The sequence below is a fragment of the Danio aesculapii genome, chromosome 6 (genome assembly GCF_903798145.1).
Source record: "Danio aesculapii chromosome 6, fDanAes4.1, whole genome shotgun sequence".
NCBI classification, from domain to species: Eukaryota; Metazoa; Chordata; class Actinopteri; order Cypriniformes; family Danionidae; genus Danio; species Danio aesculapii.
The window spans coordinates 33,597,511-33,622,841 of NC_079440.1; the positions used below are offsets into that span (position 1 = coordinate 33,597,511).

Here is a 25,331-nt window from a genome sequence, read left to right on the forward strand (position 1 = left end):
CTAAATGCCACTTGTTATTGTATTAAAGCCTTTTGGAAGCCATTTCCTCATAAGAGCAATAAAGACAATGTATTTTCCTCATTATCTTCATTGTTACATTTAATAACCAGTTCATTATCATAATAAAAATAAGTTTCAAAATGAAGTTTTAAAAATATACTTTGTTCTTTCTCTTCTTTAAAACCAACAAGGTAAAGTATCTACTATTACTTTTTTAACCGATGAAGCTAAATCAAACTGCATCTGATTTGCATTATGTGTAATATATATATAAAAAAAGGTCTAAACCAGGGGTCACCAATCACGGTCCTGGAGGGCCGGTGTCCCTGCAGGGTTTAGCTCCAACTTGCCTCAACACACCTGCTTAATTGTTTCAAGAATACCTAGTTAGACCTTGATTAGCTTATTCAGGTGTGTTTGATTAGGGTTGGAGCTAAAATCTGCAGGACACCGGTCCTCCAGGAACAAGTTTGGTGACCCCTGGTCTAAACTATATAGATTAATATGTTATATATACATTAACTCAAACTCTCCTGCCATATCTAGCTTCAAAATTAACTGTGATGACTCATCAACCTGGGTCACATGACCATAAATGTTACTTCCTCAAAGTGACTATCGCATATACCATTTACTTTAATTCATTATGTGGTTCGTTTGGCTCAACAAATGGTGTTCCATTTGGCCTTCAAATTCGCGAAACTTGCGAAACTGAAATTTGTCCTTGAACTTAAATGTAGACTGAGAATGTGATCATAATTCAGGATAAGCCAAGAAAAATCAGTTTTGATGGACATTAGGTGTCTTCCCTCTCCATTGTAAACTAACAAAATCAGCTCACATATGAGTCCACAGTGACACAGGCTGTACGTCATTATGAGTCAGTAATTTTTGCTATAGACTGCTGCACTGCAAAAATGTTTCTTACTTCCAGTGTTGTCTTCTTTCTAGTCCAAATATCTAGAAATTGTTAATAAGCATTTTCTAGACAAGCAAAACAAGTCTTGTTTTCAAAAATACTGTCAAAATGAAGTGAGTTTTTTCTTAAAATAAGCTAAATAATCTGCCAATACAGTAGGCATTTTAAGGCGAAAACAGGACTATTTTACTTACCCCATTAGCAGATTATTTTGCTTGTTTTTAGAAAAAACTTTTCCATTCGATTCTAGTTGGATTAATATTTCTAAAAACAAGACAATATTTTTTTGTTGTCTAGAAAATGTTTCTTTTTAGAAATTTGGACTAGAAACTAAAACTCTAAGTAAGAGTTTTTCATTATTTGCAGTGTGTAATCTTAAAATGTAAAGGGTAAAAATGACCACTTTAGTTCGTAAGACCTTAATATATCATCAAGACCCATGTGGATTAATTTAGTTTTGTTTGTATCTGTTTTATTTTTCCTCTCAAAGTGCTAGTCTACATTGATTTGTATTTTACGGGTCACAAAGAATCGCAGTTTCAGCTAAACAGCACATTTTCATTTTTGGGGGAACTATCCCTTTAATCATTAACACCCATAACAGGTATTGACTGAAATGCTGTATGATTGAATCCAGATTATATGGGTTGTTTTGCAGAATCCTGGAGTGTCTACACACATTTTTTTTTCTTGGAAGATGTTTCCTCAGCACTAAATCAAAAACTCATCTGAAAGCTCCTACCAGACATTGTTTGACGACTTTCTTGACTGATATTGTTCAAAGAAAAAAACTCACAGATGAGTAACGACAAATTCTGAACTTTGTTATGCTGGCGAGTCCTGGGAAAACACAAATAAAGACTTTAAGACAAACCTGAATGCTACTTTCCCCAACAGCAGTCTTCTGGTACAGTAGATATGTTGGCCTAGGGCATGATCCAACCTGATACATGGATGGATGGAGAGATACACACAACTATACTGTAGATGTAAGCTCTGACGTCTCTATGAAGCAAGGGGTCCTGGAGGTGGGAGAGATAACAAAGGAGCATTTCAAGGACTGCTGGGTTGCAGGGTGTCTAAAGTGGGCAGGAACTGCTGACTGGTTGTGATCATTTACAGCAAGTCTTAGTACAGAGCTTTCAGTCCTTGGCTCTCAAATTCCGACCAGGCATCATTTAGTTCCATAAAAATCATCTTGGCATATTGTTCGTAGGGCTGTCCAGTAGCCTGTGGATGGGAAGATAGAAAACACAGACACATTGGGTTTTTAAAAGTTGCCTATTATGTTTTTTAGACTCCTTAGTGCTCCTTTGGTGTGTAATGTTGCTGTTTGAGCCTTAAAAAGATCAGTAAGCAGTGTTTCTTTCAGGAACACACATCCCAATATTCATTTTCAACTCTTTAACAATAATTTATTTAGTTTTTTTGTTTGTTTACTGCAACATCAACAGCTTATGCCTATTTCATGGCAAGATTATTACAAATTAAAATGTATTATAATAATTATATAATATAATTTTATTATTTTATTATTATTATTACTCATACGCAGTGTCTTTATGCAGTGTCTATATTAGAAATATAAATAATTCTACAAAATTAAAAGTCTGAATCCGCACCTGAAACCTGGTTTATGAGCCTAAGTTATGTGTTGCTTATGGAAGAACTGAAATATGGGTTGACAAACAGACGAAAGATATTTTATTAGTAATGCTGATTTTCATGGGTTGGATTGGTTTGCCGAGTTGTAAATCATACTCACTTCTCTATAACTTTTTTATTTTTGTTTATTTTTTTTTTCTCATGCTTTCTTGTCATGTCTGATATTCTGTATATTCTGTGTTGTTGTTAATTTTCTTCTGCTTTTCATCCGCATATAAAAGCAATACAAATCTTTTTAAAATACATATAAAATGATTTTCATTCATTTTCTTTTTGGCTTAGTCCCTTAATAATCTGGGTTCGCCACAGCAGAATGAACCGCCGACTTATCCAGCACATCTTTTACCCTTCCAGATGACCTTCCAGCTGCAACCCATCACTGAGAAAACTCATACGTTCTCATTCCCACACACACATACACTACAGACAATTTTATCATTATAATTATGATAATAACTGCATAATTCAACAACAGATACAGAAATAAATACAACTAAATATATACAAATTAAATAAATTTAAATTAAAAACATTAGATAAGATGTTTTCGGATGTTTTCAATTTATAATAAATAGCTTCAAATTCTTCCCGGGGATACATTTCTAAAAAAAAAACATCCATTACTCAGTATAAAATCTTGTCTAATAGTCTTTAAAATTTCACATTGTAATAAAAGATGTCACCAATTCTATTCTAGTATAGTATAGAAGTTCCAATTCTAGTACTAGCATCTAGTATAAACATTTTGGTCATGTCCGGTTTAAAAAATAAAATGTTCATTTGCAATTTCATGTATGCTTGGGTTGATCTCTTGCAGTTTATTATTTGTACAGCTGTCCCAGTCCATTGTCCATTTTTTGTATATATACAAATCAGATCGGCAGGAGGACATAATAATTCCAGAGAATGCTTTATTGCTGCTTGGTTTGCCAATGTGGTATATGCCGAAGCATGCTAATAGGACTTTTCATTTGCCAGTAACCTGGGTTAACCGTTTCCGGTGAATTGTATGTCAATGCAAAATCGGCACGTTTAAGGTCTGTTTTCTTTAAAAATCAGCGATCTCCACTGGCTGAGTGATATCCGATATAAAGTGGGTCTCAGATTGTACAAGAAACACTGCATTAAATAACATTTTCCCCCGCCATGTCTTTATAATATGAGCATTTATTTTACCCCAGTATATTCAATGGAGCTTCTGCGCTAGCCTGCCGATTTTGACAGGCGCATGCGAGCAAACGGCTTTTTGTCTCGTTTATGCTTCAACATCTAAATGAATGCCAAAGTTTGTTTAACTGAATGTATTTTAATTACATTACAACATCGATGCTGTAAAAGGAACCGTATAAAATGAAAAAAAAACTAACAAAAACAGGTCACCTATAGTTTATCAGTATGGGAAACACACTAGCTCGGCATATACCCTATTCACCACGAAGACCCTTATGACCTGGAATCCAGTGGAAAATAATGCTGAACAGTTTGTTCTCACTTTGTTATTTTCCTTCTTATCATCGTGGTAATTATGGGTTGTCTTTAACAATAATAATACCATTTTTGGGGGGTCATACTGATTTAATTTTAAAACCAATAATTTAGCTTTAAAGTGTTTGTTTTGCTAGCTCACATTGTTTTTCCTAAGGGGAATAATTAATCCATGAAAGTTAATCCACTGAAAAAAATAGTTTGCTTTGGTAATCTTCTGTTTAAGTTGGACGTTTATCAATATACTGAAATTAAAGTCTCATCAACTTCAGATTTACAGAGACTTTAAACACAACGGACTTCCACCTTTGTTAAAACATATCCGTCTCTCACCTTGTCAGGATGAACTACCAGCACAGCTTTGCGGTAGACCTTCTTGACCTGTTCTGGTGTGACGAGGTCAGCCATGCCTACAGGTTTCCAGCGCGTCTCCCCTTCCCAAAGCACTGTGTGCATGGTGGACAGCAGAGCTCGAATGTTCCTCTCCTTCCCTTCAATCCAGTCCAAGATCTGAAACAAATATTTAAACATAATGATGTTATTCATGGATTAACTATAGCCAGTAATACACATCACTGTTATGTTCCAGTTCTCAAAGGAGTACCTGGAGATGTTACTTGGACCGCACAAGCAACAGGCATTGGCACAGCTATACTACATGCAGCCATATTCACATATAAAGGCCTACTTTTCTTACATATATGTACATATATATTTGCATTTCTTTAAAATCAATAGATTTCTATATGCGTGATCAGTTGTGCTTTCACATTTTTACTGGAGTTCACATGAACCATGCACCAGGCCAGGCTTTTCAGATGGACCCAAGGGTTCATTGGTACAACTGCCACTTTGACCATTTGCACAGAGACCAGCTTTGTTTTACTTTCTTCCTCCAACACACAAGAATAGTACAGTTGCAGTAGCCTATATAATTTGTCCCGCACCTTCTGAACTACATCCATGAATTAAATCTGAATTACTTCCACACCCTAAAAGCACCACTAGTATTCAAAACAAATTTATACATTATTTTAGACAACTAACAACACATGCTTTAATAATTATCGTACCAATGATGCATAGGGAAATTCCTGATTTTGCAATAACTTGTGCAAGGTCTTGAAATACCAACTAGTATGTAAAAGCACTTCTCTATTGCTGTATCTGGTCCACCTTTTTTATTTTAAGTGCTCATGAGCACCTGTGTACCAGTTTATGCAATCCAGACTATAGGAAATTGTACAGGAAATCAGTCATTATCACTGACCAGTTAGACTGTGATAAATATAGGCATGTTTGAGATTCTGAGTTTTATTTGTCACCTTGAGTTTCTCTGGGTCCATTTCTTTTGCCATCTCCTCTTTTCTCATTTCTGCTATGGTTTTTGGTCCCTTCCTCTCTTTACCGCCAGCAAAGCCCTGGCCTGAGAGCAGGTCATCAAAGTTAGCATCTGAAACCTTTGGTCTGGTTCCTGAAAGAAACAAGGAAAAAATGTAAGCTGCCATTTAAAGTAGTCTTTGCTGTTGTAGTAATTAAAATGTTAAGAAAATATTAAGAAATGCATTGACCAATGTTAGACATTTTATTCATGCACCTATAGCTTTTTACACTGTAAAATATAAAAATAAGAAAAAAATTTTAGGCTGTAAAAGAAAAGATGTTTTACACAAAATATTAATTTTCCACTTCAAAATGTTTACTTTAATGTTTTAATCGCTGTGACTTTTAATTAACTGTAAAATTTACTAGCAATTTCAGATTGAAAACTGCTTCTGCACCATTTTTCCAGTTTAATTTAGATATTTAAGTGTTCATGCCCTTCAAAAACTTTTTTAATAAAGTTTTGTCTAAGGTTGCTATTCGATTTAAGCCTTCAGTGTGATGTTCTATTTTACAGAGCACTTCAATTAATTATTATTTTTAAATAGTACAGAATTTTAACATTAGCCATTTACCCAGTCATAACATCAATAGAAGTTCCAATTTATAATTAAAATGCATTTCTAAATGTAACAGAATTAATAATCAATACAATAACTATGATGTCACCATTTATATATTATCAAATACTCTTTGAACACAGATTAAGTTATTTTATATTTAGATATTTTTTCTCACTATTGAATATCCAGGTAGCAAATATTTAAAAGACCCAAAATGATCATTAAGACATTGTAAAATAAAATCATGTTTATAATCTGATATGACTTCTTTCAATGAGTGATCATCACATAAAATATATTTGATGCATCTCTAGTATTTTTCGATCTTTTACTATTACATTTTACTAGTACTATTACATTGACTTTCAATGGCAAGACAGAAACCTCTCAGGTTTCATTAAAAAAAACACATCCATCTGTATTTTGAAAGATTAACAAAGAGATACATGTTTGGAAGGACATCATGGACATCAGTGATCGAATTATTTGCCTTAATCTGAATAAGACAATAATATGATTAAGGTGTTTACATGAGTTGCTTTTTAAATGTTCCTTTCATGATCCCATTTTACATGTTATAGTGCATAGATTTATTAACGTCATTGTGTCACCACGATATCCACATTTCCTCTGGATGTAATTTCTGGTGTTTCATTTTTAATTTGTCGACTTTAACTGCAGTTTGGCGCTTTCACTTTCATTTAGGAACATTTCATGCATGCCCCCGTGACAAACGAGATATTGGATGCGAGTATGAACTGCTGGAAGAGTGTAGTTTTAATGGAATTTGACACCGCACGCCGTATGGGACAAAAACCCTTCGCATTTCGCGATGCAGCTGTCTTTGGTCCTTCCCTGACTCGGTAGGTGCAGAGACTAGTGTTAAACAGCCGTGTGTGTATTGAATATCCAGTCACAAAATGCAGTGAAAATCCTACAACACTGGTCAGCTTCCCCCCAGTTGCTCACCCATATTAGGCTGTGCTTTTGGCCCAGCGGCTCCAGGCGATGCTCCACTCATTGCAGAGAAGCTGACGTTGTAGTTGGGTCTGTTCTGCGGTGAAGTGTGCGGCATGGATGCTGCGGGTGCTTTAGTTGGAGTCCCCTGAGCCTGCGGCTGCCACTGAGCTCCCCCTCCAGCCTGCCACGAGGGGAAGCCGGTGTTGGGATGCCAGCCTCCAGACGCGGTGTGCTGGGGAGAGGGTGCGGGACGCTGGGGGGAGCCCATTGGTGGAAATGCTCCTCCAGTTCCAGTCGGTGTTGTGGGTTTGCTGGAGAATCCTGAACCACCTTTGAAAACACAAAGAATTTAGGCCCAATCCCAAATATATTTTTGTACACCTACCCCTACCCCTTGGCCCTTGGCCCTTGAAACAGAGTGTGAAGGGGAAGGGCTTCAATTTTTACTTTATATGAGATCGATGATAGCGACTGCTGTAGTTATTCCAGTTGCATTATTTTTTTTGCCATTTATCTTCAGGAAATCACCAAACAATGATATCAATCACCAGCAACGAAATCATGTTTTCATAACGATATAATGTGGCAACAAGATCATAACTGTACTGTGTATTTACAACATGGCCATATTCATCTATGTAAAAACACGAAAACAACATTGACAGTATAGCAGACACTGTAAAAAGCTCATTACCAACCACTAGATTCGAGTGTCATCGAGTGTCAGATGGTAAAGTGTGTTGTGGGACTGCTATACAGGAGTTATTATTATGGATTATAGATAGCGAAATCAAGCGTTTTTTTAAATAGTTTTTTTTAAGGATGGTAAAACTCGAATGGGTTATGAATATATTAAAACATATGCTTGTTTGTTGTAAAAATTCATAATAATTACAAAAAAATACTAATTTGTGCATCTCCTTACTCCGTGTGCAGCCATGCTGCCATTGTAGATGGTTAACTTGGGGAAATTTTCGTACCCCTTGGTTTCAAGTGTGGTCCTGGAAAATCAGTTTCAAGGGCTAGCTAACCCTTCCCCTTAGCCCTACGCCTTCAAGATAAAGAGATTTGGGACACCTCTACCCCTTCAGATGAACGTGCAAATTGAGGGGCAAGGGGAAGGGCTAAATTTGGGTAGAATTGGGATTGGGCCTTAAAGGTGATTCCATGACTAATTTATTGACAAATGATGCTATTAAATTGATTTAATTAAACTGTTTAATTTACAAAAAAAAGTTCTATTACTACATTTTTTTAGTTCATGTGAAATAAAATATATATTTCTAATATCAGTGTGTTAGTCGATCTACAGCCGTGTTTCCCAACCCTGTCCCTGGAGGCACACCAACAGTACATATTCTGGATGTCTACCTTATCTGTCCCATTCATTCAGGTTTTAAAGTCTCTTCTTATGTTCTGCTCAGTTGATTCAGGTGTGTTTGATTAGGAAGGAGTTGAAATTGTGTACTATTGGTGAGCCTTCAAGTACAAGGTTGGGAAACTCTGATGTACAGTATAAGCTAGAGTGCTCGTAAACAGTGACATAATTTGCATTTGGAAGACATAAACATTAAAAGTTAGCAGTTTGTCACTGTAAAAATGAAAGTCTGCCTAAATGAGTCAATGATTTTCACCTCATGGATCAGTTTCTAATCAAATCTTCTGACCAATCAAATGCTCTCTATTATCTGACATGTCCCACCCCTTTCTATTTGATCTTTATCACTGGCAGAGTAGTGATAAAAATGAAATGCTATTGGCTGTTTTTTAAAGGGGAGGAGCTACCATATGTCCCACCATGTCCTCGTTAGGTCAAACATCGAATAAAAAAAAACTATTTCAAAACACTTTGTGGAAACAATAAATGGTGCAGAATTTAACCCTTTATAGGGCACTCAATGAATGAATCCTGGGGGTTATTACAAGACATTTGAACTTGTCTATGACTAAAAACATGTATATATTGTAATCAAATGTCAATGAAGTTTCCATATGGAGTTTCTTTGCCCAATAAACAGTAAATATCAGACATTTATCAGGTCATAACATTGATAGAAATGCTGATTTATAATAAAGATGGATTTTTAAAAATAACAGTATTTTGCTGTGAACAATCGGTTAATTCTGTCTTAATTACTTATAGATAGCAAATATTTGAAAGATCCAGAAGGTCATACAGACCTTGTAAAATAATGTTTTAATTCTGATATCTGATATCGTCTTATTTATTGTTTCATGGTGAATTTATTAACATAAGGTACTTTAAAACATGATTTACCTCCCCCAAGGCCTGTTCCCAGGTTGCCCAGATCAGCAAAAGGGTCGAGAGTGTTAGGTTTGGTCTGGTGGGTGGGTGTTCCATGGGCTGAGCTGGTTGGACTAGTACTGGCTGATTTACTGCCCATCCCAAAACCTCCACCTAAAATGATAAACAAGATATGTATTCATAACTCATTGAATTCTGTAATATGGCTGAAAACTCTGCTTACTACAACAGCAATGTGTTTTAAACTAGGTGAAGTAAATTATAAAAACAAAAAGGTAATGTGCTTTTCTAGCGTAATAATGATGAAATAAATAGTGATTATGAATTTAAGTTTGGTGTATAATAAGGGAATTTTTTTTATCAAATATATAATAATACTAAATACATTATTATAATATAAATATGATACGAAAATTGTATTAACATTTTTTAAAATTATATATATATATATATATATATATATATATATATATATATATATATATATATATATATATATATATATATAGTGAATATATAAATAGTGAATATATATAATATATATATATATATATATATATATATATATATATATATATATATATATAATATATAACATATAAATTGTTTACATATATACACACAGTGTACAAGTAAACTTTAATATTTCAAATGATTTTCTGAAATGTATTTAAAGATGGTGAAATCAGCGTATTCTTTTATGCATTTTATGTACAGCAAAGACTAAGTGTTTGTAGCAATTCGTATCATATTTATACTTATTTAAAAAAAAATTGCAAATAAATGGACAAACCATAGTGGTTTAAAGGACAGTGGCAAAGTATAAACATTAAAAATCATGATTAAATAGCATAGTTTTTTAATGCTGTCAGAATTTTATCTAAACAGCTAAACTAGTGCCACAAACGAATATCTTTGCTACTGAGCCTTATAAAAGCTATTAAAAATAATGTTAAGCAGTATCCAGCTCTGCTGATTTAAAATAATGTCAGCTAGATAATGTTTCATGAGGCATTAACATTCATGAGCTACATGAGCTCATCACACCAGTCCAGATGGCAGGTCAGACTCAGCAGTGAGTCATTTTGTTTTTTAGCTGTAATTTCAAATGAAACCACCAGGTGTCGCTATGACTATGCTATGGTCTAACCACCACAAGTACCTGCAGGCGCTGGTTTGTTCCATTCCCAGGCTCCTGTTGAGTTCTGCTGCTGGATGTTGACAGTGGGAGTTGAGGGAGGAACAGGTGAGCTGCGACCTGTGATACAAAAACACACACATTTGCCGTAATGTATTGCTTACACATTCAGTTTAGGGCAAAATAAAATAAAAAAAGAAATTAATGGCAAGGCAATTAATGACAACCTAGTGTTAAAATCTGCTAAATAAATAAATAAATAAATATAGTAAACACTATTGATATTGATTCAAAAGTTTGGTGTTTTAGCCTTGTTTTAGCAAAGACCTCTATGTTTAGAGATGTTTAATGTTTAAAGACAAAAAGATGCTTGCCGGGCTTCATGCTCATTTGTTTGACAATCATAAAAATGCTAATAATAACATTCACTTTCACTTTAAAGACATGAAATGCAGTGAAAATCTAACTAAACACTAAAATGTAAACTTGTATGCCTGTAGAACGTTTATGTTCAGATGTTCCCTATTCGTGACATTTATAAATCGTGAAGATTTTTGTTAATACATTTAAATTGCTGTTTAATGTACAATATTGTTAATAATCTTGCACCTTCATACTGACAATTAAAGACAAACTAGAGCTTAATTGTGTAAAGAATTTTAGAGTCACTGATTTTACTCATTTTGCTTTTACTGTAAGAGTTGTTAAAAGCCGGAATAATCTACCAAATAACATTAGACCTTATGCACATAGGCACAAATCAAGCTAGTTGAAATGCTGATTAAAAATGCACCAGGTGTGTCTCCATTAAGTGCAGGTTTATAATTTAAATTTTCATGTAATTTATTTTATTGTGATATTGTGTTTATGTTTTTGTTATATGATTTATATTTCCTGCCCAGATACTGCAGAGCTATGTAGCTAAATTCTGGCACAGTTCTTTGATTGGCCATTGTTCCTGTCAAATAAAGAATCAAAATAAATAAAATAAATATACTAGCCATTAATATGCTATGTATATACTATGTATTTGGTTGTTTCCACTTTGTTCTTAGGAAATATATTTCTTAGAAAATAAATTCACATTCAGAAATCAATTATATACACTACCGGTCAAAAGTTTGGGGTTGTTTTTTTTTTTTATTAATAATTTTATTTAATAATTTAAATCAATTATCCAGTTCATCAAGGCAGCATTTATTAAATGTAAGTAAAATTGGTAAATTGTTAAATACTTATTTTTTAAATATTTATTTATTACTTATTTTACGTAGTTTCAAATGAAATTATTACTCTAGTCATTACTGCTTTCATTACTATTATTATTATTATTATATTATTATTATTATTATTATTATTATTAATAATAATAATAATAATAATAATAATAATAATAATAATAATAATAATAATAATAATAATAATAATAATAATAGGGCAATGCGGTGGCGCAGTGGGTAGCACAGCAAGCAAGCCTCACAGCAAGAAGGTCGCTGGTTCGAGCCTCGGCTGGGTCAGTTGGCGTTTCTTTTTGGAGTTTGCATGTTCTTCCCGTGTTCGCATGGTTTTCCTCCGGGTGCTCCGGTTTCCCCCACAAGTCCAAAGACATGTGGTACATGTGAATTGGGTAGGCAAAATTGTCCGTAGTGTATGTGTGCGAATGAGTGTGTCTGGATGTTTCCCAGTTGCGGCCGTAAGGGCATTCGCTGTGTAAAACATATGCTGGATAAATTGGCGATTCAATCCGCTGTGGCGACCCCAGATTAATAAAGGGACTAAGCCAAAAAGAAAATGAATAAATTATTGACAATAATAATAATGATAATGATAATAATAATAATTAATATTAGAGTAATTTCTGAAGGATCACGTGAAAATTCATCTTTAAAATCAATGGAATAAATTTAAATGAAATGATAATCTACTTTTGAACAGTTATTTTATAGTGCAATAACATTTTACAATTTTACAATTTGTATTATTTTTGATTAAATAAATGCAGCCTTGGTGAGCAGGATGAGCTTATTTTAACCCCAAACTTTTGACCGCTAGTGTATATATATAAATATTTAAGTGAGAACTATTCTTATTCCTCAACTATTAGATTTGTTACTTCATATACCACAGATTTAAATGTTACAGATTATTGATTATGTATGACGAATGAGACTCTCTGGCATAATAAAAGAGCATTTGCAGCGTTATGTATTATATTTTTCTCAGTTTCAGTAGAAGCAAGGCTCTGAATAACAGTACATTGCAATCTGCTCTGCAGTATTTGGCATCATGCAGTGCTTCTTTTCAACTGTGCAGCAAGCTTGGAGAAAACACTACAGTAATAAATAAATAAATAAATAGCAGCACTTTTCATTTTTATATAGTGGCTGCAAGGCATACAGAGAAACACAAACTTTTCAGCCAAATCATATTATAATGTTATGTAAAAAAAGAAAATAAAATCACATACGAATTACATAACATGCAAGCTACATTTAGCACTACATCCAAGACAGTCTTTCACCAACCTGCAGCATTTATGATTAAAAACAATGTAAAATGTAGCCTCAAATATCCCCACATACACATTACAGGATTTTAACTGTGCTTATCATGTTATCAACCACACACACTGTACATAAATCAAAAAATAATCTAATAATAACAATTCCACTTTCTCTAAAATATCAGCACTTCAACTATATTTACAACAGAGCTGTTGTTACAGATGAATCTGCAAGGCTGTTTTGATGATAATATTTTGTAGGATTTGAACACAAAGGAGCTTTGCTGGTTGTTATGGTGATGTTGCCCACACACTGGCAGTACAGAGAGGCAAATGCGCATGCCTTACCCATGCCCATGTTCTGCATTGTAGGAGACGGAGATCGTGCAGCATGCAGGAAGGGGTCTGGCTGCCCCATATTACCTGGACCCAGGAACGCCCCCATGAAGTCCTGTGGCTTAGGGGCAGGAGCGGGCCCAGACCCGAAAGGGTCGAAAGCTGAAGAGTTAAAGAAAGTATTCAGAATCTTTATTGAAATGCACATTTTTAAGACAGATCCAGTAGTTTAGTCAAATATCCACACATTGATGTGTTGATTTGTCATAAATTTACCCCAAACAGCATACTGTTATTTTAGTAAACCTACAATTTGTAAATAAAACATATATGCATACTTTTAACATTTTGCTTTTGTAAATTTTATCTAATTAATCGATTAGATAAAGTTTACAAAAGCAAAATGTTAAAAGTACGCATGCACTTTTAAAAAAAAAATTGTGCTTTTGACTACAGTAATATTAAAATAAAAAAGAATTATTGTGGAGCAAAAGCTATCTGGAGTTATTTTTCCAGATTGTTATTACTGTTATATGGAGAGTTATAAGAAGTTATTATTAATTATTTTAAAGCTCAAAAGAATAAATAAAAGAACAAAAAAAACTAAACAAATTGGTAAATTTAAAGTGTTTGCTAAATAATAATAATGAATTTATTAGTAATAAAAGTATTATTAGTAATTTGGAAATATTAGATTTTATTAGTCATAAAACTTTTGAATGAAAATATAAATATAGCTACAAGCACCAATAATGACAGACCCAAGCCCCAGTGCCACCACCAGCAAACTGGCTTTTAGAAATCAATCCACTTTGGGTACAAATATATATATTTATATATATATATATATTTAAATTTATATATATATATATATATATATATATATATATATATATATATATATATATATATATATATATATATATATATATATATATATATATTTTTTTTTTTTTTTATAATAATTTTTTCGCGGTTTTCACCTTTAATGTATAGGACAGTAGAGATTATTGACAGGAAAGCATGGGGCGCAGAGAGAGGGGAAGGATCGGCATAGGACCATGAGGCGGGAATCGAACTCGGGTCACCATGAGCACAGGAGTACATGTGTCAACGCACTAACCACTACACCACTGGCGCCGACGGGTACAAATATTTAACCTTTTGGTAGTCTTTGTATGCGCACAAGTATGTATGATATATGGATATTAATATTTTATTGGCAGGTCATTGTTTATGTGTGTTCTCATTTCATTTTACTTCCAGTGCTTTAGCCGCTGTGATGTTTCGATTGTTACCCATCAGTTAACCTATTAACTCTTTCTCCTCAACTAATAAGATATCTCGTCAACAGAAAGACAAGGCTTCCCTGCCATTGAAAAGCACAGGTACAGCTGAACAGGCAGGTTAATAGACTCAGTGAGAAATCAGTGAGAGAGATCCCTGTCAAATATGGGTGAAATTAACCAAAAATGATGGCAGTGGCTGACTTTTTTATTCTGGCGGAGAATCTCTTGCTTTTTATAATTTTCTCCAATATTTTTAACATCTTAGTTAAGTCTTTCAGCTCTTTGCAGCATAGTCTTTACTTTTATGAAGCTGTTTTCCCTCCTTCTGTGTGTTTTTGCCCTTTTTGTATTCCATTCGCTTTATAATAAACTGAAATTGGACTTCTGAAACGACCTCTTCTCATCCCCGCTCCATGTCAGTCCAAACATTACAGTAATACTGTTATGGAATAAATCAAATAAATCCCATTCAAATGAATAATTCCATCATTCAACTCAAGATGCTTCTTCACTCCACTGACTCCTGACAAACATCTCAGCTAAATGAGTTCAGCTGTCCGTCTCTGTTACTGAACCATAAAGCACACTCACTGTTTCCAGATCTGGGTGAAGGCCCGGGTGAGGAGGACGGTGCGGATCTCCGCGGCGTGGACTGAGCAGAGCCTGGACAGCTGGCTGGCTGTGGTGTTGGTGGAGCTCCAAACAGATCCCCCAGCAGGTCTGTTGTGGTGTTGCTGGCCGGGGGTTGAGGGGAGGATGGAGGAATTTTAGCAGCGTCTCCATCCAGACCCAGAAGATCCACTTCCTCAGCTGCTGGATGAGGCGGCGCTGCAGCCTGCGGCTCTGGCCTTTTAGCTGCTTTTGATTTCTCATTACTCGCGTTGCTCTGCTGGCTAGAAAGGGACAGCATCTCATCATCAGATGGTTCGCTCTCTTCATTCGGCCCCACTCTGCCTCCGCAACTGCTATGGCCCTGAGCGGGATCTAAGGGACAGACCGGAGAAAAGGTTTTGTTAATAAAACAATATCAAACTTGTCTATACAACTGTTTGTAGCTGTTTTCTAAATATTCTGAAATATTTTTACTAGTGAGGCCTAGTGATATCACACTGAATCTTTTATATTCACTCATACAAAGGTCTCATACTATTCAATTACTGTATTTTCCAGAAAATGTGTCACAATTTACTATAGATTTTTATCTGAACTTGCCGACTTTTGTTCATAAATAATAGATAAAACATCTGTGAATAAAGCCCTGTGTCAATCTCGTGTCGAAGAGAAAAAAAATCATCAGCTACTGAAAAATTTGTATTTAATTCACTGTGACAACAACAGTGACACTATTAAATCACTATAATTCACTCTTTATTCATTCATTCATTTTCTTTCCATCTTAGTCCCTTCATTAATCTGGGGTCGCCACAGTGGAATAAACCGCCAACGTATCCAGCAAATGTTTTACGCAGCGGATACCCTTCCAACCGCAACCCATCACTGGGAAACATTCATACACACTCATTCACACACATTCACTACAGACTATTTTAGCCAATTTACCTATACCGCATGTCTTTGGACTGTGGGGGAAACAGGAGAACCTAGAGGAAACCCAAGCAAACACGGGGAGAACATGCAGACTCCACAAAGAAAAGCCAACTGACCAAGCCGGGGCTCGAATCAGCGACCTTCTTGTTGTGAAGTGATTGCGCTACCCACTGCGCCACCGTGCTGCCCATCACTCTTTATACTTCTCCATAATAAATGACACTATACACATATATTAACAGTTTTTACTATGATTTTTAATGCAGTTTTGTTTTGTTTATGACCATCTTGTCGCTTCGATCCAGCATTCTTTTAATGGAATGTCTTAAATGTGCTTAAATTAGTTGGATGGAAAAAGCACTGAAGAATAACAACAACAACAAGTTGCTTTGTTTTATAAGTCATATTCTAATATTTTATTTAGACAATGTAAAATAGACTACCAATAGTCCTAAATAAAACATAATTTTACTTACCCCTTAGTATTCAAAACAGAAAAAAAGAAACAAACTAAAATATAAACCACCAAGAAATCATTTCGACATACACTATAAACAATACTTGCAATACACATCAAGCCTAAACAAATTGTGTGGGAAATGTACTTTACAAATACTCACTTGTCTCTATCATTCATCCAAATGTGAGTGCATTTTGTGCATATTTTACATGCTTGATGTCAATTGCATTATATTAGACACTATACATATTTCAGGTGAAAATAAATGTGACGTATGTTCTGAAAATTACAGCACTAATCAAATCGTCTACATCCATTTTAAATCTATTACTCAACTACTTACTGTTGACGCTCAGGAGCCTCCTACTCTACATCTTACCTTCCAAGTCCAAGCCCTCCATTTCATCTTCCAGGCAGAGAATAAAGTACATTAAACAGATGGTGTTTAGTTTAATGGTGCACAGATACTCTACAGACTGCCAGCGGGTGACTGATGAGTTGACTTGTTCAAAGATTCACTGGGGGACAAACTACTGAGCTACTAATGGAGAATAAAATCTAATCAAACCATCATGTCACCATTGGTCATGAGAAAACTGGGTAACACTTTAGTATGGGGATAATTAGTTGCTTACTAGCTTGCATACTTGTTGTTTATAATTATATTAGCATGACCCTATTGTACATATCTTGATCCTATCCCATACTTTAACTTATCAGATGTTAATTGATAAATGATTTCAGTGCTTTTTTTGACCTGTAAGTTGTGGTTTATGTGTAGTTTATGTTTTGAATCTCAATTCACAAATGAGAATGAGTCTAGCTGAAAAAATATATAATCTGTTTTACTATGTATCGATAAATAGTAAATTAAAAGTTTGAGGCAAAATAAAACATCACAGTTAATACTGAATGTGTTTCGCATACTAAAGTGGCATGAAAGCTGCTTACTTTATGATAATAAGGCCTGTAGACTGAACATTTAAAGCACATGAATGCATAGTTTACACACATTTGTAATTCTGGAGTTTACACTGTTGGCAGTTTAGTTTTATAAAGTGTACACTTTGAATCTCTTCTCGAGTTTGCATATTCAGGCTCAAAATTTAATGGGGTTGATGTAAACAAATGATTAAAATCTAAACTGAACGATATATAAAATATTTAAAAGTAAAGTCTGCTGAAAATGCATTACAAATTATATTCAGGTATAAATAATATGTATTATTATATATAATATGTAAAGTGTAATAATATTTTCATATTATATTCAATCAAATAAATGCATGTTTGTCTACACTAAAACACTCTAGTCTACTTAAGATATGCAATGTACAACGTAATATTTATGAATTTGATAAAACAGTTGATATTAAAAATATTTAAAAAGAACTTTAAGGCCAAATAAAAGTACCAAAATCATTATGATATCAATGTTGCTTTATATTGTAAGCAAAATCATCATGAATGTAATGTTAAGGCTGCATAATATTGGAAAAAAAACTGACACTGCAACATTTTTACTACGATATACATTATGATATGAGTACAATTTCACCAGATGACTTGAATAGCTCTATTTGTAAAGAATCCATAATTTTAGATTAAGATGATTGAGATGATTTTGTAAAAGCATTTGAGCATAAAATATAATTTGATAAACAACAAGCAAAGTTAAACACAACAGAGCAAAGATACAAATGAAATAAACAACAATTTATGATTTTCTGGGGAGTCGAAGAGTATTGAGGAACAGAAATTGCATAATCAAATGTAAAATTACACGATATTGTTTTAATTATATAAATAATTATATATTTTACATGTACAATCAATCTTTTAAGCAACAAATGTTCAATTTCTTGTGCTCAAATTGCCTTGAAATGCTTACACAGCCACAGGCCTTAAAAATAAATTCAAATAATAAACTTTACTCCAAGGTTAAAACTTGAAATTACTCCATTATTTTTTTTATTTAATATCTGGTCAAGTATAATTGAGATTTTTTTTTTTTTTATGGATTCAATCATTATTGTGATGTCGACGCTGAAACAATTTGCTGTGCAGCCCTAATGTAATGTGAACAAAATTTCACCTAGTTCTAATTCTAATGCTCTCAGCCAAAGGATTTACATAAAAATATTAAAAGCACTGTGCTACGTCTGACAAATCACACTATTATCTCTTTCTTTTCTTTTTCATTCTTTTAGAACCTGTTTTAACACGTTTTAATCTGTTTTTATCTGTTCTGAATCACTTTTATTATTTGTTTTTATTTTCTTATACTTGTCTCTTTTATTCCTGCTTATGTAAAGCACTTTGAATTACTATTGTGTATGAAATGTGCTATACAAATAAACTTGCCTTGCCTTGCCTATAGTATTATAAAGACTAGTAATATATGAGACACAAGAGTGTGTTTGTACTGTACCTGCAATAGCAAGTGCGTCCTGGTGTTCCTGATGGCAGGAGAAGAGCACATTGGGGCTCAAGTCTTTGGTGGGAAACTGTTCCCATGGTGGAGTGAGATCTTTCTGTTTCTCTGTGCTTTCAACCTCGATGTCTATCAGCACATGAAACAGCTGTGGGTATTTCTCTGGAGAATCACAGGCATCCAGCTCTGTCCTGGACAAACACATATACACAGACTTAAAACGATGTTAAAAACAAATATGTTTTTTATTTTTTGGTTGCATCATATTTTTAATGACTGGATGAAATGAAAGGAGTATTCTCTAGTATATTCTCTCAGAGAGTATATTCTCTCAGAGAGTGCTCTCTAGTATATTCTCTCAGAGAGTGCTCTCTAGTATATTCTCTCAGAGAGTGCTCTCTAGTATATTCTCTTAGAGATTATTTCCCTAGTATATTCTCTCAGAGTATATTCTCTCAGAGAGTATTCTCTAGTATATTCTCTTAAGAGATTATTTCTCTAGTATATTCTCTCAGAGAGTGCTCTCTAGTATATTCTCTATGGCACTTGTGTTATACATCCAAGTGTAACTGATTATTAAAGAAAAGATGTAGGGTGGTGAAATTTCAGTTGATTAAGATGGTCTACTGTTTGAACAGACTAAAGTTGGTTGTCTTTTTTGAGTTTGTGAGGTGGCGTTAATTTGATTTAAAAACAAAATGAAGCATAAATTTAATTGTTCAGAATACAATCTGATATAAGTTTACAATTGCCAGATTTGTCATTATTCATTCATTCATTCATTTTCTTTTTAGCTTAGTCCCTTTATTAATCTGGGGTCGCCACAGCAGAATGAACCTCCAACTTATCCAGCATATGTTTTACGCAGCGGATGTCCCTCCAGCTGCAACCCATCACTGGGAAACATCCATACACACTCATTCACACACATACACTATGAACAATTCAGCTTACCCAATTCACCTATCCCGCATGTCTTTGTACTGTGGGGGAAACCGGAGCACCCAAAGGAAACCCACGCAAACATGGGAGAACAAGCAAACTCCACACAGACACGCCAACTGACCCAGCTGGGGCTTGAATCAGCGACCTTCTTGCTGTTAAGCGATTGTGCTACCCACTGTGCCACCGCCGTGCTCAATTTGTCATTATTTTAATCATATTGAATCACCATTTTTGCAGCACAATTAAACTATCCTGCAGTGAAAAATATATATTTTTATTATATATAAAAGTTCATATATGCTATGCAGTTCTATTTTACTCTCGTTTTAGCATCATTAAGATAATGAGAAATATTTTTGGCAAATACCTGATAATTTATGTATTTTTTAAAGATATTTTTTCATTTATTTATTATTTAAAGATATTTTGTTGGACTGTGTTGATCGACTTCAGGAAGGAACGCCCCACTTACTCTCCTGTATATATTAACAACACTGTAGTAGAGCTCTGGGGGTCCACGTTACTGTGAAATTGACTTGGTCTCTCAATACTACTTGTCTTGCAAAGAAAACGCACCAGCGACTGCCCTTTCTGAAAATATTAAAAAGAGCACACCTCAGCCCATCAATCTTCACATCTCTTTACAGAGGAGCTGTTGAGAGTGTTCTCACTAATGGGATCCCCTTTAGTATGAGAATAGCAGTGTATCTGACAAGAACACCATTAAGAGGATAATAAAGTCAGCTGAAAGGTCCATTGGAGTCAAAATGACATCTATTGAGGAACTGTATCAACAACGCTGTCTATCTAGAGCTAATAGCATTTTAAGGTATCCAACCCAACATGCTCATGCCATCAGCGTTACAGAAGCTTGAGAAGCAAATCAGTGCGGTTTCGTGATAGTATTTATCCTGTCATCATAAGACTTTTGAATAATACCGTATTTTAAATACTATTAAATAACTAGTATGTAATAATAAATAAATAAATAGTCAAATTAGAACAATATGTTAATACTGTATTATAACTATTATAACAAACTGTGCAATAGTGATTTAAGTATTAATTTATTCCCTTCTGTGATTTTTTAAAAATTGGGTTATATTTTCTATAACTATATTTTTATATATTTATGAAATTATAAAGGTTTATTTATTATATTAGGTTTTTATAGTGTCTGATGTTTTTATGTTTTTGTTGGGTCTGATGCGACATAATTTTGTTCTGCATTACAATTTATTGTGATGTTAGAATGACAAAAATAAAGGAAACTAAAACTGGAAACTTCATTAATAGGTCTTTTATTTTCATGACTTTTTTTTTTGTCATTTAAAAAAACCATGTAGTCTATTAATCAATGCTGACTGCCCTGTTGAGGGTAATGAATGATCTTCTAGTTGCAGCATTCTGGGGCTTGTGGCATTTTGGTTTTGGTAGATCTTAGTGCCGCATTTGGTACCATTTGTCACACTACTACTGGACAGATGCAAAAAGTGGACTGGTTTTTCTCGTTTAGCCTTAAACTGAATTGAATTACATCTTTCGGAAAGCAATCAGTTTGCTTATTCTGGTGCAAATGGATCTGAAACAATTCCATCGCAGCAGGGTGTCCCTCTGGGGTCTGTGTTGGGTTCCACTCTTTTTCAGAATTTATATGTTGCCTCTTGGGCAGATCATTCAAAAGTACGGTCTGGGTTATCACTGTAATGCAGATGATACCCAGATTAGTAATCAACCTGATGTTACATCAGCTCTGATAACCTTATCTGCAGGTTCAGAATTGGATGAAACATAACTTCCTGCAGTTAAATGGTGCAAGTTCTCTTGGTTGGCACTGCTCCAACTGCTGTAAATAGTAAAAAAAAAATTAAACTCACAGAGAAATGATTGCCAGATTCTCTCTACTGTTCAGGTGCAGAACTTGGGTGTGATTTTGAATCATTTCAGGAGTCATTTTAAGAATGTTACTAAAGTAGCTGCTATTTGCACTAGTTTGATAACCTTATAAACTGTCTTGAGCAACAAGCCAACAATTCCAAATAATTCAGAGTTTCAGTTCTAATAGGTCTAACCAGATGTTTTAAATCTAACTTAAATTTAGATGATCTGCCGCATTCAATACCATTTATCAAACTATACTACTGGACAGATTGCAAAAGTAGATTGGTCTTGAGTCATGAGTCGTATCTTTCAAAAAGCACTCAATTTGTCAATTCTACTGCAAACCAATCTCAGACAATTCCACTGCAGCAGGGTGTCCCTCAGGGGTCTGTATTGTACTTTTTTTATTATTTGTATGTTGCCTCTAGGGCAGATCATTCAAAGGTATGGTCTGGATTATCACTATTATGCAGATGATACCCAGATTTAACTTCTGCTTAAATCTAGATGATCTGCTTCCCATATTCCACCATTTCAGTGCAATGATTATGAAAGAGGTGGAAAAGAAACACTTACTTCATGAACTTTAAGACTGTGCTGCCAGGGGCAATGAAACCAGTGTGGAACTGAATCTGGAATATCTGGGTGTTTGTTACCTGCAAAACACAGCATTGAGCTCATAGCCAAAATACTAATGTAGAAAACATTCAGTTACATTACAGCTACATCTGACATCGTTTCCTAGATTTAAAATAATCAGTCTCATACCTTGGCCTGAAGTGCATGAGAGCGCATGTGGTAGACTGAAATCACCACGTCTCCTTGTGCGCTCACTCCTACAGGAAACACTACTTTTCCCTCCTGAATCCTGTGTTCTCTGAGACCAACATGTACATACATTACATCACCATTACACCAATAAATAAAACGAAATGTTATAAATGATAAAGCTACTGTATATTCAAATATTAAAATATTGAATGTTCAGCAAACAAACAACATATGGGAAAATAATTAAATGATATTTTAATTCATCTTTGAAATACCTTGTGTATATATATATAAAATTATATAAAAAAATCTAAATAGATCCAAACAACATACTATGAGTGACCATCCTGTTCCTGGAGATCTACTTACCTGCAGATTTCAGTTGCAGCCCATATCAAACACACCTGTCTGTAATTACCAAGTGCTGTACAGGTCCTAATTAATTGGTTCAGGTGTGTTTGATCAGGGTTGGAGCTGAAATCTGCAGGAAGGTAGATCGCCAGGAACAGGGTTGGTCACCCCTACTGTAAACCTTCCAGATAAAAACCTTGAATTACTTTGAATTTCAATTCAGCAAACTGTACTTCATTCCCTTTCAAACTCCAATTCAACTTCCTGTCGGGTGAGGCCAATTCAGTTTAATTGCTTCCAGATTTGAATTAGAGTATATGAAGTATTAAATAATGGATTTTGTTCATCCCTGTTGTACTGACTTAACACCACATCTGAAATAAAAAAAGATAACTGGATAACGGACTATTGAAACACTATTATATCTATAAAAAAGGACTTAAGAATTGCTCTTTGTAAATGATTTTTGGAAAATCAAATACAGTTCATATATAAAGAATTAATGTTTATTGGTATCAGACAAAAAATCCATGTTGGTGCAATCCTAGGTATTATATATATATATATATATATATATATATATATATATATATATATATATATATATATATATATATATATATATATATATATATATATATATATATCCATTAATTTCATATAATTGCAGCTATGCATATAATATATAACATAACATAACATGCCTACCTCATTCTCTCGTACTCCTGAGCTGTAGAAAATATCTTGGTCTCGCCAATTAGTACATCACAAAATGGCCGACAGCCACTGCGCTGTTTGTTGAAGCAGGGAACAGGACTGATTGTGACAGTTTTAATAACTAGTGGTTTGGAGTGGGGTACGGTGGGCTTCTCTGAGACTAAACTGCATACATAACCTATGTACCTGAAAAAACACACACACACAAACAAGAATTTCATTACAAAAATATACTATATATACAGTTGAAGTTAAAATTATTAGCCCTCCTGTGATTTTTTTTTTCTTTCTTTTTCAAATATTTCCAAAATGAGCAAGAAATTTTCCACAGTATTTCCTATAATATTTTTTCTTCTAGAGAAAGTCCTAATTGTATTATTTCGGCTAGAATGAAAGCAGTTTTTAATAAAAAAAACATTTTAAGGTCAATTTTATTAGCCCCTTTAAGTAATTTATATATATTTTTACTTGCTTAATTACTCTAACTTGCCTAATTAACCTAGTTAAACCTTTAAATGTCACTTTAAGATTTAAAATAAATCAATTATTATAAATTATTAGTTAAAACTATTATGTTTAGAAATGTGTTGAAAAAATCTTCCTTCCATGAAACAGAAAGTGGGAAAAAAATACAGGGGGGCCAATAACTCAGGAGGACTGTATATTACAGTTACCAGTTGCTTTAATTATTTGTTTAGTTTAAAGTTCAATAGCTCCTCAACCATTTGGTAGTTTTCCGAGCTGTGATCTGATTGCTTGTACCTCCTATGGGAGGGCCACAGGCCAGATCCAGGCCTCTTGGCGCTGAGAAGCTGCATGGCTGGCACCGGGTTGGCGAAAAGATGGCAGAAACAGAACATGGCACAGACCAGCACGCCTGAAGGAGCTCTGCCATCCTGAAAGAGCAAACAAGTGTTACAAGAGATCTGAAAAGGCAGAATCTTATTATATTATATTATATTATATTATATTATATTATATTATATTATATTATATTATATTATATTATATTATATTATATTATATTATATTATATCACATTATATTACACATTATTATTATATGTACACACATTTCAATTATGTAAACATACAAATAAATAAACATAAAAACATAACATCTATCTCTGTGTCAAATTTCTTTTCAATTTAAAATACTTCATTAGCATGTTTATGCTTTCATATATTATTAAATCATTGAAAAAAAAAATCAAGTCATGACAAAAATTGAAATATACAATGCAACAATAAAAATAATATATAAACAAACACAAAGATTACCTGGCCAACAACAGTCAGAACTAGAATTTAACAATGCTAAAAGGTGATAGCATTCCATTTGGTAATTAAAGCAGAGCATTTGATTAAGCCGACAACAAGTTATTAAACTCTAACTGTTGCAATGAGCAGCTTCTTATTTTTTAAACAACCATGTCAGAAGACACATCCTGTGGTCATGGAAAAAACAAAGTTCTGTTTCAGAAGGGTCAAATTACTGGCCTGCATCAAGCAAGAGGTCACAGACGGTCATGAGTTTGGTGAATTCAAATCAAAAGAAGTCAACAGCTAAACTTCAAGTAATTTTTATTAGTAGAAGTAAGAGCTTTCCACACGTAAACATTGAAAGAACTCAAGAGATTGGGAGTAAACAGATGTGTAGATGCTTATCAGTAAGGCTAAAAGGGTTCAGTTTTATAGAAAGCATAAACATAAGACTG

The 25,331-nt window shown here is 34.0% G+C and overlaps 1 protein-coding gene across 2 annotated transcripts in view; it reads right to left on the minus strand.

The window, feature by feature from the left end:
- Nucleotides 1–275: 275 nt before the first annotated feature.
- dnajc6 (DnaJ (Hsp40) homolog, subfamily C, member 6) overlaps nt 276–25,331 on the minus strand; it is a 49,091-nt gene continuing 24,035 nt past the window's right edge. For both annotated transcript variants that reach the window (XM_056460034.1, XM_056460033.1), the window contains exons 6-18: nt 24,377–24,510; nt 23,606–23,800; nt 22,544–22,652; nt 22,352–22,431; nt 18,947–19,140; nt 15,099–15,491; nt 13,231–13,380; nt 10,404–10,499; nt 9,254–9,394; nt 6,985–7,305; nt 5,395–5,543; nt 4,403–4,579; nt 276–2,149 (exon numbers count right to left, since the gene is read on the minus strand). In XM_056460034.1, the coding sequence (XP_056316009.1) occupies nt 2,048–2,149; nt 4,403–4,579; nt 5,395–5,543; nt 6,985–7,305; nt 9,254–9,394; nt 10,404–10,499; nt 13,231–13,380; nt 15,099–15,491; nt 18,947–19,140; nt 22,352–22,431; nt 22,544–22,652; nt 23,606–23,800; nt 24,377–24,510 (2,241 nt within the window). In that variant the 3' untranslated portion in view covers nt 276–2,047. The remainder of the gene's footprint in view (nt 2,150–4,402; nt 4,580–5,394; nt 5,544–6,984; nt 7,306–9,253; nt 9,395–10,403; nt 10,500–13,230; nt 13,381–15,098; nt 15,492–18,946; nt 19,141–22,351; nt 22,432–22,543; nt 22,653–23,605; nt 23,801–24,376; nt 24,511–25,331) is intronic.